Genomic DNA, 13,722 nt, shown 5'->3' on the forward strand with positions numbered 1-13,722 from the left:
TCTAAACTTATATTTTAGTTGGCATGCATGTGCTGCCCTCAGGAGCTGTCTCATCATTTCTTTTGTGGTCTCTAAACTAAACCTTTCACAAAGCAGCTTAAGCTCATTCTATTCTCAGCAATGATCTTTTGTGTCATTACCCTCATAGGCCTGAAGATCGTCATTAAACCTTCCCTTTGCTTTCTAGGTGAAATCTATTGTGTTCACCTAACCTCCCACAGTATATTTCCCAGGCTTTTTGTCTGAATTTGGTTCAGGTTAGTCTTTAACAGGTGTCAGAGAATAAACTCCAAGACTTCTCAGGAAGATTCATTTGAGTTCGTACATTTGATGGCATAACTCCTGCAATCTCGAACAGAAACTGAGGGGCTGAAAAAAAAAAACACAACAAAAATAAACAAAAAAAAAAACAACCAGCCATTCTAAGCCAAGGGAAAGGGCCTCCAATCTGTTTATCTGTCAAAGAAATGGTCCCTTGAGGATTTAGTGGAATAGCACTGTGGCTCGGGGTACCACTCAAGAAGATGGCATACAGAGACCTGTTGGGGTATAGGAAGCTGGATGACATGATTTATTTTTGGTACATAAGATACGGGACATTAGCTATGGTATGTTCTACTGTTTTTTTATTTTAAGATTTACTCCACTGCTCAAAGAAATGTGCCTTTTCTCTTCCCTTCAAGCAGCACAATATGTAAATTATTTCAAATAAAGGAGTATCTCTCTTATCTTTGAATACCTCCAGAGAGGGAGCTTCATTCATCCTTCCAGCACATGTCTTTATTAGTGGCTACTGATGTATTGAAAGCCAGAAACAGGAATTTCCAGTATTCATTGAAAGAGAAACTAAGTAAAATGATGCTATGATTTAAATGAAAGTGAGCTAGATCCTTCATCTTCTTTGAATGTTACTATGGATTGATTGACATGGGATCGTGTCTAAGCCTTTTTTGTGTTTGTGTTGTGCCCTAGGGATTCCTGGCTGGCTACCCCCATTCAAATATGGCAGATCTACCTCCACTCTCTCCAGCGGGTGGATGTCAACTGTGTTACTGGTCAGTTGACCCGCCTTTCCCTTGTTCTTCACGGCACACAGACTGTTAGGAAAGTAAAAGCATTCACTTCCCACCCCCATGAGTTGAAGGTAAGACTTTTGGACTGACTTAAGGTTCTCCTCTGGCCTTCCCTTAACCTCTTCTGTTGTCCTGCCTGCTGACTGATTAAGTCTTGATGGGTGGGACAGATTAATGAAATATCTCATAGTTAGAATTCACCTGACATATTCTGTTGACAGGTTAGTTTTTAAAGAAAACTTTACTGATGAGCTCAAGTAAATAACATACCCACTTATTAAGTAAGTCCCATTTGGAATTAGATTATTCATTACCATAAAGTCTTCATTGAAATTACCTTTCATTAAACTTGTCAAATGTAGGCTCGTTGGGATAAAAACCCAGAGGGCAAATTATTAGAATTAGTGAGATCTGGAGACTAATCATTGCTTTATAATTAATTTAGTCCCAGTTACACATGTGCATAATAAGAAAACATCAATGCCATTACCAGTGTATTAATTTTTAAAATAAAAAGGAATGTTTAAATTCTGCCCTTCGGGAAGCAGACCCTTAAAGATTCGTTAAACCTTTGGAGGAAAGAATGAACTGAAGGCTACCATGACATATTTATGGCTTTGCCTCTACTGAAGGGGACTTTTGACTTCTTAGATGGTGGCATTTCACTTCATTTTTCTTAACATCAAGGCAGAAATTGATTGGCAGGTACTCAGGTGATGATATTCCAAACTGACCCACAAGACTAGAATTTTCCAGATTTTTTTTCTGCCTTGGGCTATCCAGAAGGAAGGTCCCAGCATCCTAGAATTGGAAGAGCCTCAGAGGTTGCCTAGTCCAGCCTCTGTATGAGCAGGAGTCCCCTCGACAGCATTCTCTGACAGGCTGTCAGTCATCTAGCCTCAAGGGAGAGAACCCTGCACACTCAGAGGCAGCTCTGATTTTCCTCTCTCCAAAAGATCTTCCACTTTGCAACTTCCACCCATTCCAGGATAGGAAAAAGATGTTTTTCACTGTGATGTTTCCCTCCCAACAAAGACAAATGGTTCCTCTTGAACAGCAGATAGAACCTGTGATCTTGTTCCAGGGAATGGGATGACAGACCTTAGTCAAGTCAGGCCTTTTAATGGTGGAGTAGAGTGTATTTAAGATTCACTTTCTGTTTACCCCAAGCAGCACTCAGTAGCTCACCCTCTTTCTGCTTCTACTTGCTTTGGCATTGGACAGCTGGACCCTGATGGCGTTTTCATGCTCTCACGGAATGGCGTGCATGACCTACAAGTTGGTGTGAGGCCTCAGCGGTCTGGCAGTCGGTTCCTTTATCTCAATCTGGTGGATGTTGACTACCACCAGTTGGTGTCCTCCTGGCTCGTGTGCCTATCCAGCCGACAGCCTGTCATTTCCAAGGTAGGTGATGGGCCATGTCCACTTGTGTGATTTGGTGGGTCTGATACTCAAAATCTTGAGTGACATGATTACTCAGTCATGATGCGATGCAGAGAAGCAGCAAGGTGTAGTAGAAAAGAGCCTTGATCTTAGAGCAAGCAGGGCTGGACTTGCTGGCTTGATTCTCTGTTTAATATCTCTGTGCCTCAGTTTCCCCTTCTGCAAATGAAGATAATACTTGTGCTGCGAATAAAGCAATTTGTAACCCTTAAGTATTGTGAACTTTTACTGTCACTGTCATTATTACTTTTAATGAACATCACCTCTAGGCTCAGATTCGTTTGTTGAATGTTCGTAGCCTGTGATGGTCTGCCTTTGATAGTTTTCTGCCTCATTCTCTATGGGAGTAAGATGGAGGCTGTGCTGAGAACATATTCTCTCTCTCTCTCCATATATATAAAATTATGTTTTATAAAATTATATATAAACTATTAAAATTATGTAGTATAATATTTAAAGTCTATGTAGATTATATTTTATAAAATTTAAATTGTATTTTTATAAACTTTATGTTTTTACAAGTTATATTTTTCTAAAATTGAATATATAAAATGTGTGGATAATATATATAAAATGTGTAGATAGATAGATGTATGTGTGTAGTCTCTTTTAGAGCTAGGGATATCCTAATGGAAATACAACTAGCTACCTAGAAAGGAAAGCTGATAAGCTCTTTGATTTGAATTTTTTTCCTCTCTGGATCAGACGTGTAAACAAAGGAGGATTAAACATGAGAATATTGGAGCTTCTAAGTTAAGGTCTTAGAAACACTGAGTTTCAGAGCTGGATGATCATACAAAGGCTAGATGATCATACAAATTAGGTGAAATTGGAACAGCCTCAAAGATTAGTCATGAATGCGTTGGCATTAAGCTGGGAGGGGGTTTTGAGAAGAACATGCAGGAAACCTTGCTGGGCCTTATGCTGTAGAACATTATCAGTGACTCAGTTGCTGTAGGGGTGTAAGACCAATAACACCAGCACACAGGAGGGCTGTTAGCACAGGTTCTTTGATCTGCCTTTCTAAAGGAAAGTAACTGAAAAGGAGTCAATAATCTTACTGTAATCAAACAGATACATCATTTACTTAGTTCAGGGGGAAGAGTCAGCACCCTGAACTTCAGAGAAAATACAAACAGAAATTACAAGCAGAGGAACACACATCAACAGACAGGGCTTCTAACTGTCTGACCATTACATACATACATAGTTACCAGAGAGAGAAGCACCAACATCTGGGTTTTCAAAGCCGGGGGCTCCTTAACAGCTACCCAGAGTCTCATCTGGCTACACCACATGAACGTTCTTCCCATGAGTGAGCCCCAAAGTAAAATGCCAACTTCAGAGTATATATACACTTCCTCAGGATCAGAGGGCAGCACAACCCTTGTGACCCAGGCTCATGTGACTCAGGCTTTCTTGTGACTTAAGCAGGTCATCAAAGACTCTTGATTCAAACAAAATCAAGTCTCAATCGAAGGACCTTGATTGCCTTAGTGCTAAGAAGAACTAGAACTCCAAAGAAAGAGCAAAAAGTCCCACTTTGCTTGCTGTTATACCAGGTAACAGTTTGTCTGAAGATGTAGCGGTTTCCACGGACCACAAAGTCAGTCTAAGCTAACACTGTGTCAGTCTCCAAGATAGCTATGTCATCTGGAGCTTTGTTAAGACAGGCAGAGATTCCGGAGTAAGGAGATAGGAGTCTCGTCATACTCTGCTGGAGTCTGATCATGTCTGGGTTGTTGGGTTCAAGCCTGAGGGCTGCATTTTAGGAATGTCATTGACAAGCTGGGGTGGGCAAAGAGGAGGAGGAAGAGCTTTGAGTCTGGGTCACATGGGACCCAGTGAACAAACCGGGGATATTTAGCCTGGAGAACGGAAGACCCCAAGGGGATGTGACAACAATCTTCAAGTAGTTAAAAGGCCTTCTTGTGAAAGAAGCTTTGGGCTTATTCTGCTTGACTCCATCAGCCAAAGCTAGAAGTAATGAGTAGAAATTACCAAGAACTAAATGTATGGTTTATGGAGGGGAAAAAAACTTCCTAGCAATTAGAGCTACACCCAAGTGAAATGGGCTGCCTTGGAAGAGAGTGGGATCCTTTGAATGACCATGTGCTGGAGATATTGAAGAGTGTATGTTTTTAGGGGTGCTAGATCATGTCTGAGGTCCTTTCCGATTCGGAAATTCTGTGATGCTAATCTAGTCCAGTCCCTTCATTGTAATAATAATAATTGTGATGATGATGATGATGATGATGATGATGATGATGATGATGATGATGGGGGCAGGATAGGGAGCAGCAGCTGGTGTTTTGTTGATATAGTGAACTCCTAAATAAAGAAGCTAAAGATGAAGATGAAGGTGGCATCTTCTCTGCAATTCATAGTCTCAGAAAGCTGCCTCGGAGCACTGAGTAGCACAATGAGTTGCTCAAAGTCTCCTCCCTACTGTGTGTCTCTACGTTTGGGAGCCCAGGTTTTTCAGACTGTAAGGCTGCCTTTCTACTCATTATGCCATATTGCCTCTCAAGAATAACAGCAACAGTGATAACAGGAATCACTTCTAAAATATGCCTTTGTCTTTCTGGGTGAAGAAATTAAATTAAAGAGAGATTAGGTGACACACTGAAAATCACTCAGCTCATTAGTGGCAAATGCTCTTCTAAAGACTACATTGCCTGAGTTCTCCTGGACTGCCTTGATGGCATCGTTGTTTGTCTCAGTAATTCAGGACAGGTTCTGAAAACCTGATCCCACCAACTTAAATGTTTCTGCGTTGTCACAGAAATGACGCAGTGGTCATTTTCGAACACCTTGTATAATGTTTGAGTGGCAGTGTTTATGGCGCCCTCTTAAATCTCATAATGGTGCACCTGGTCTTTAACCTGGGACTATTTGTGCTAGATACAATAAGCACAGAATCCCAGAATCTCAGAATTAGAAGAGCCTCCAGAGTAACTATCAAGAACCCTCTCCCCAGCCTCTTTGATAGCCAGACTCTGCTTGAAGAAGCCTTGTGAGGAGAAGGGTTTTCACTGCTTTCCAGGACACCGTTCTCTACTTCGGGACTGTGCATGCTATCAGGAAATTTATCTCGTTATCTGTACCAGCTGTCTTTAGTTCTATATCCTGGAGCCAAGCAGAGAAAATCTAATCCCACCACCAGAGGACAGCCCTTCAACCACTTGTAAACAGCTTCCTAAGTCTTCACTTCTCTGGGTTAAACCGCCCCCCCACCCCTTTCCTTCAGTGATTTTCATACGGTGTCATCTTGAGGACCTTCACCACCCTGGCCGTTCTCTGCTCGCTCTATGCTCTCCCCCTTCTGGTGGCAGCCAGATGTCACCTGATATGGGGAGAGGATGAAGGCTGCCATCTCACGTCCTCAAGGCATCTTAAGCTCGAATTCTGTTAAAGAACCAAGATTGTTTCCCTGGTGACTTGTCTAGTCACACTTCCCTCATCACTTACCCATGGTATTGATTTTTGAACCCAAGGGTAGAATTTTATATTGATCTCTATTCATTAAGCTTCATCTTATTAGATTGGAGCCATCATCCTAACCAGTTAAGAATTCTTAGTAGATTGCCTTTTTCAGGCACATATTATCTAGACCCTGCTGTCTCTTCAAGCCTTTGTCCTCTCTCTCTCTCTCCTCCCTTTCTTAGCCAAATTCCCAGAAAAATCTGCCTGCATATGCAGCCTTGACTTCTGTGTCTCACTTCTCACTTCCCATGCATTCCAGTTGCAGACTTCATCACTGAACTGGAACTGACCTCTCCAAATCGGAGGTCCAGAATTGTTCCGGAGATCAAATTGCATCTGCTTTCCTTCATTCTCAACTTTCTTTACATCCCTGCAACAACTTACACTGCTGACCTCGATACTACTTTGAGGATTTTCACAACACTATTCTTTCACAGTTCTCTTAATAATAATTAAAATTAACACTTATGTAATGTCTTAAAGTTTGCAAGACTCTAGCATATATTATCTCATTTAATCCTCACATGAACCTGTGAAATAGATGTTGTGATTATTTCCATTTTACAATTGAGGAAACTGAGGCAGACTGGTTAAGTGACTTATCCGGGGGCATACACCTTGTACCTGAGGCAGGGTTTGAACTCAGGTCTTCCCAACTCCCAATCCAGTGGTCTATCCATTGCACCCATCTTGTTGCTTCTCCTATCCATCTGACTGTCTTCTGCGCTCAATCTTCAAACATATCCCATTCCCTGACTGTGTGTGGACCCAAGACTCTTGGGTGCTGTCCTCTCCCTATGCTCTCTCTTGGGCCTTTCATCAGTTCTCAGGTTTTTAATTATGATCTCTATGCAAATGACCCCTCAGCCTCCATAGCCACCTGGACTCTATCTCTGGCTCCATCTCTCCAGCTGCCTGTCGGATGTTGGAAATCCATAAACATCTCAAACTCAAGGTGCCCACAGGAGAACTCATTCTCTTTCCCCAACCCCTCTCTTCTTCTGAGTTTACTTGTTTCCTTTCAGTCCCCCATATTGGCACTCCTGGTGCCACTCTTCTCCTCACTCTTAGCCCACACATCTAAGTTGTCAGCACTGCCCAACTTGAGGCCTTCTTCACCCCTTGCCTGGACCATTGCAGTAGCTACTTCTCCAGTTCCTCCCTTCCGCCATCCATGGGAATCTTCCTAAAGCCATGGCCCCGCCCATGTGATTTCCTGCTACCGGAGAACCAAATATAAACTTCTCTGGCACAACCTCACTCTAACTTACCTTTCCACTCTTAGTACACATCTCTCTTCTTAGTACACATTACTGTACTTTAAAGTCCAGCCCAACTGGCAGTAATATAATAATAATAACCAGCATGTTGCTGATGCTTCTTGCTATCCCTCACACATCTCCCATCTTTGCCCCATCTGTCCCTGACACCTGTAATGTGCTCCATCCCCACCATGGCCTCTTAGAATTCATTTCCTTCAAAGCTCCAACTACAATATTTACAGACATGCTACAATTTACCTTACACATACCTCACCCTAGGGGATCATATTTACCTCTGTGCATTAGGATTTCTAGCCACACTATTTGTTCTCCATACCTTGTTCATCTGCATGTTAAAGATGACCTAGGCCATGTTTGTTTGTTTATTGGAGTCTTCTGTACTGGTATCTTTGAGTTACTTTTCTCCTTCTGCCCTTCTTCATATGTTGTACCTACAATTCTAGAATACCAGGTGAGAAAGATAAACAGGTAGTTTTAAAAAAATTTTCATCAAAAAACCCTCTTGATCTGATTTTTCCAGGTGTCAGGAATATACATGCATACATACACACATACATACTTATGTGCGTGTGTGTACACACACATACACATATGTAATATATCCTTTGTCCAGATGTGTTCTTTCCATGGCCGAGAACCAATTATTCATATATTTTGAGCTGTAGTCCAGAATCTAAATCCTTTTCTCAAATATCATAATTTTAGTGAGCTATTCACCTCCTAAATTTCCCTTTTTTTCTAAATCCCCTGCCTTCATCCAGTAGTGGTGATGATCATTCTGCTTGTACCTCTAAGGTTCTTGTTTGTTTGTTATGCCCAGGATTTCCCATTCCTTAGCCATTCTCTCTAGTTTATTCCTGGCTGTATCACTTGGCCCCATGTGACTCACCAGCAGTTGGTAGTGGTCACCAGGTATGACATAACTCACTAGATTTTCTTTCACACCCTGGATACATGTCCTAGTAAGACTTATTGTAAACCCCTCTATAATTTATGTTAAGGTAAACAGATGCTTATGGAGCTCACAGTCTTGTGGGATTATTTACTAGTCACTTTGCCCATTTCTTCTTCCTCGGATCATGACCAGGTGTCCTCTCACCTGATAACATCTTCATCCCTTGGAGCACATGATGCTGCTTCTTGCTGGGCTGGTTCTGCTCCCTTTTCTAAAGAAAGTTTCATACCTTTTAATTAGCTCCAAAGGTCAATGATCTTTCTTCTCCTTTACTTCCCTGTGTTATATAAGCTGTGAATTCTTGCCTTTTCACATATTTTTCATTCTTTATAGCCTCTTTCCGTACTGTGGAAGAATGCTTCATTCTTCCTCTTATATGTGTTCCTCCTGCCTCATCATCTTCTCCTCTAGGATGCAGACGAGCTGCACTTCGCTCATACAGAGGTTGTTACTTGACTCTGGAAGAAACACAACCATATCACATTTGTTGCAAGTTACTATCGGACCTTTAGCCCTTTGTACAGTTCTTTTCAAAGCCATATGCTGTGGCAAACTTGTTAGCTTCCCTGATGACTCTTAAGTGAACGTCAGTTCATTTAGGACAGACTTGGTCCCCTTTTCTCTGGCGAGGATGTTGCTATCTACTCAGATGCTCTCACTGGCAGTTAGCACCTTCTTGCCGTACTCAGTACAGGGAGGAACAGATCAAAGCTGAATCACAAGCACACATACAATTATCTGTTTATATCTACCTGTCTTTTTTCCTCTTACTGTTCAGTTCCAGGATTTTTTTGCATTATTCCATAAGGTTTGCATAATTTCTCCAGAATTATTCTGTCTTCCGTAACTATAAAAGCATTATTTAAAAAAAATGTTAGTGGGGTTTGCATATTCTTCTACATATTGTGACCTTGGAGTTAAGCTAAATTTCCAAAGTTTGCAGGCTCCCTTTCTTCTCACTTTCCTGCCCACTAAGTTCCGTTAGCTCCTTGTAGTCTCTGGGATCAAAGACAAACACCTCTGTTTGGCATTTAAAGCCCCTCTTGGCCTAACTGTAGCCAGGCTTTCCAGGCTTATTATGTGTTGCTTTTTCATGTACTCTTTTGTCCACTCTAACTTGGACTTTTTACCACTGATCACACACAGCAATCCATCCACCTCCATGTGTTTGCGTACAGTCCCCCATTCCTGGAATGCACTCTCCCCTTCCCCCTAGTTCAAGTGCCATCTCTTAAGTGTGATTCCCCTTAGCTGCTAGTGCCCCCTCTGAAATGACCTTGTATTTACTTTATGTGCACATGTCCTCTCCCCTGATTGAATGTTGGAGTCCTTGAGGCCAATGTACTTCCAGTGCCTAGCACTGTGCCTGTCACATAGTAGGCACCTAATAAATGCTTCTTGATTGGTTGGTCCTGTGGTGCTGCCTCGGTCTTTTCATCCTCCCTCCCTCCCTTCCCTGCTGCTGTAGGCTTTTGAGATCACGTTACCAGCCGGTTGTGGCAAAGGTGCCAACAAGAGGATCACTTACACCAATCCCTACCCTTCCAAAAGAGCGTACCATCTGCACACCAACCACCCGGACCTGCTGCAGTTCAAGGAAGACGCCTTTGAGGTAGGCAGTGTGCTTCTTAGCGGCTCCCACCAAAGACATTTCTGTGCTTTTCTTCTGCATTTTCTGCCTTATTACTCTTATTTGGAACCCTTCAAACCTTAGCAAGCATTGCATTGAAAGACTAATTCACTCTAATACTGGCTAGCCTTTCTGAGAAGGAGGTGCATTCCCCAAATTTAGATTAAGTACCACCTGCTGCACCGAGAGGCCAGATGTGTGCTGCACATATGATTTTATTTCCAGAAAGCTCTTCTGTAGCTCCAGCTCCCCACACTGCCCCCCTACCCTGAGAAATTAAACTTGTCAGGAGCTCCTCAGTTCTTCATTCTTGATGTTTTCTTGATTGGCTTTGTCAGAAATTGCCCAGAAATGACATCTGGTGACTTGGCTTAACACTCTGGGATAATTGGTATTCTCCCATATTTTCCAGACCAGGGGTTCCTATATGCACGTGTATGTACATAGGTATGGTTATATATGTGTGTGTATATGTGCGGTTATATACGTGTGTGTATAGGTGTGATTATATGTGTATGTATATAGGTGTGGTAATATATGTGTATGTATACTGTATATACATACATGCATATATACAAATACACACACACACACACACCCTCAAGTTCATGGCATGTATACATGCACACAGTGCTCCGTGTGAATATGTACGCATAGCACATGTTTATATATACACATGTGTTTATATTAACATGCATATAAACCTATATGTGCATGCATGTATGTGTGTATAGTTTTATCTTTATTTTCACTAACCTCTGCCTGAAATGCAGTGTCTCCTCCAGTGAGGAGCATAGGCACCAAACATGCTTCTGAGAGCTGTCCCTGAGCTTCCTTAGACTGCCAAATGAGGGGAGGGCAGACGACATACAGGAGGTGAAGACCTCTGGACTTGATGTTGGGGGTGGAGTGGAAAACTGTACTTCTCTTATAATAGGCTTCATCTCCCCAGTGATCCTCACCTGTCTCATTGAGTGCCCTAGTGAAGGTGAATGCCTAGGGTTGTTTTTTGAGGGGAGGGGGTTGTTTTTTTTTAACTTGAAACTTTGGAAGATTTCATGAGAAAGGAAGGTTTCTGCATTGAGAGCCCTGGGGCTCTGCTAGGTTCCCAGAATCAGCAAGCCCCTTGTAGTGGGGCCTTGCCCTGAGAAAACATTGCCTCCAGCCACCCTGAGCTTTGCTGTGAGGACAGAGTGAGTCACACAGAGGTAGAGCTGCAGGGGGTAGGTTTGGTTAATTTGACAGACATTCATCAAGTCTTCTCAGTGTGAACCTCTCATGGTGTTTCTCTGATGGTTTGTCCTTGGCACAGATAATGCACTGAGATCACCCTAACTTGGCCAGAGACATTTATAAGCCTCGGCTATATGTAGAGTATGATATTAGGAACTAGGCATGATACACCATTGTAGGAGCTAGGCCCCTTGCCCTCATGGAGCTTACAGTCTAGGGAGGGGGTGATCCCAAAATACCTTTACAGAATCATATGGTGTGAGTACAGATGGGAGGTACCAAGCAGGGAAGGGCCTGAAAGAGGGGGTTCAAACAGAGGATCATAGGTACCTTAGAAGCCACTGAGTCCAGCCTGCCCCCACTCATTCTGCAGCAGGTCGGAAAGCACTTGCCCAGGGTCACCGAGCTAGTCATTGACTGAGGCCTGATTTGAACCCAGCTCTTCCTGAATCCAGGTCCAGCATCCTCTTCACTACAGAGTATTGCCTCTGTTGCCTGGGCACATAGTAGGTGCTTTATAAATATGATCTCATTTGATCCTTACAGCACCTGGGAGAGGTAGGTGCTATTATCACCCGCATTTCACAGGTGAGGAAACTGAAGCTAGCAGAGGTTAAGTGACTTGCCCAGGGTCGCAGGACTTGTACAGACGTGAGGCCAGATTCAAACTCAGGCCGTTCTGACTCCAGGCCCAGTGGTCTGTCCAATGCCCCAGCAGCACTGGAAAGATGGCTGGTGCCAGAGTGTGGAGGGCCCAGAGAGCCCTTGATTTAATTCATTAATTAATTTAAGCTTGTTTCAGTACAAAATATGAAACCACTGGAAGATGTTTTGGGCCAGGGACTCTATTTAGTTGGGAAATTGTGGAACCACGTGCAAGTTGGTACTCGAGGGCCCCCCAATTCATGTCAGGAAGGACAGCCTCTTGATTACCATGAGGTTATTATTTCTTTCCCTTTGTGTGCTGTAATCTTCAGGCTTTCAGAATGGACTGCTAGACTATCTGACAACTTGGACTTCCCTTTTGTCAGATGAGGCCATGGGGGAAGGGGGTGGGGGGTGGGAGGGAGAATGTGTGGAATGTGACCAGGGTTTTTTAAAAGGCCTGTACACCTCCTTCACTTTTTCACTGGAACTTATAGAAGGAAAAGATTGAAAAATCTGTCTGTCACCACTCTTTTCCAGTTGATGCTGGAGAGACGTATACCATTGGCCTGCGGTTTGGCTCCAAGTAACAGCACAGGGAGGAGGAATTCTGATTTACATCAATGACCATGAAGACAAAAACGAGGAGACGTTTTGCGTGAAGGTCATCTACCAATAAAGGTGGAGGCCCTTGATCAGGCTCACATGCTCTCGGCTCTGTCTGTCAACACCTTAGTCTCATGGAATTCCTCTGATGGGGCCATAATCCCATTATCTCTTGACTACTGCAATAGTATTGTTGGTTTGGATTTTGCTGCTGGATAGATTTCTTCCTTTGGTATTTCCCCCCACCGTTTGTCTTTGATACAGATATACCCACTGATATCACCCCTGCACTTCACCAGAGGACTGAAAGCGTGTGCTCCCTCCTTATTTATGGTGTGCCTGAGTCTATCAAGCCGCAGCCAAAATCACCGTGATTTATTCCCGAGCACAGTCCTTAAGCAGTAACCCAGACTCCCATGATGTCGTTGGGATATTGCTGTTCCCGTGGGTGGACAGGAAATTATAACTTTCTACCAAATTGTTTTGCTTTTGACTTTTGCTGATTTTTTAAAAAAATATTTTTATGAAACATTTGTTTTCCGTATTGGATTTTGTACAAATACATTACATATTTATATACGCAGATGTTTTCCACTGTTGCTCTGTTTCTATCATTTAAATTGCTATTTAAAAAATTACCTATTTTCCCCCTTTCAGCAGTTTCCAAATATTAGCAAGCAGACCTCGGCTATTGTTGTTATGAGGTTCTTTCTCCATCACAGTTATTCTTTCAGGGAAAGACTGGTGAGCCACACTCAAGAGACTGTAGCACATCTCATAGGCACCTCATTAATTCAAGGAGAATAATGCATGCACCAAAGATCAGTGCCAGCACAGTGCCTCAACTGGTCTGAGGAGTGCTAAGCTCAGAGCCAGGAGACCCTGGGTTCAAAATCCCACTCTGAAGCTTGCCATGGTTGAATTATTAACCACTCTGAGTCATATTTTCCTTATCGGAAAAGTGGGAACAGTCATGCTTATAGTATCTACTACTGACCAGATTATCTTGCAGGTCAAATGAGACAGTGCATGTGAAGTGTCATGTGAACTTAAAACCCTTAAAGCATTATGTAAAGTGAGTTATTTTATTATCAATATTATTTTTTGGGAGATTTCATTGAGTATCATTGAGTATATTAGGGTTAGGAATCCCAGTGAGGAAACTCTCTCCACCAATACAGATCATCAGCTGCTTATAACTTGGAGTCTTGGAGTTGCCTGGGGCACAGACAGTGTTGAGTGAGAGAGCTGGGTTCAAGTTCTGCCTATTGTTTGTTTGTTGTTCAGTCATTTCAATGGTGTCCAACTCTCTGTGACTGTTTGGGGTTTTCTTGGCAGAGATGCTGGAGTGCTCTCCTTTTTCAGTAA

The 13,722-nt window shown here is 42.7% G+C and overlaps 1 protein-coding gene across 1 annotated transcript in view; it reads left to right on the forward strand.

Annotated features, from left to right (window-relative positions):
• Window positions 1-12,427, forward strand: part of NPHP4 (nephrocystin 4) — a 161,947-nt gene extending 149,520 nt beyond the window's left edge. The window contains 6 exon segments of the mRNA XM_036747336.1: window positions 973-1,144; window positions 2,298-2,477; window positions 9,709-9,859; window positions 12,289-12,326; window positions 12,328-12,353; window positions 12,355-12,427. Of these exon segments, the coding sequence (XP_036603231.1) occupies window positions 973-1,144; window positions 2,298-2,477; window positions 9,709-9,859; window positions 12,289-12,326; window positions 12,328-12,353; window positions 12,355-12,427 (640 nt within the window).
• The last annotated feature ends 1,295 nt before the right edge of the window (window positions 12,428-13,722 follow it).

Source organism: Trichosurus vulpecula, chromosome 2 (genome assembly GCF_011100635.1).
Source record: "Trichosurus vulpecula isolate mTriVul1 chromosome 2, mTriVul1.pri, whole genome shotgun sequence".
Lineage (NCBI taxonomy): Eukaryota > Metazoa > Chordata > Mammalia > Diprotodontia > Phalangeridae > Trichosurus > Trichosurus vulpecula.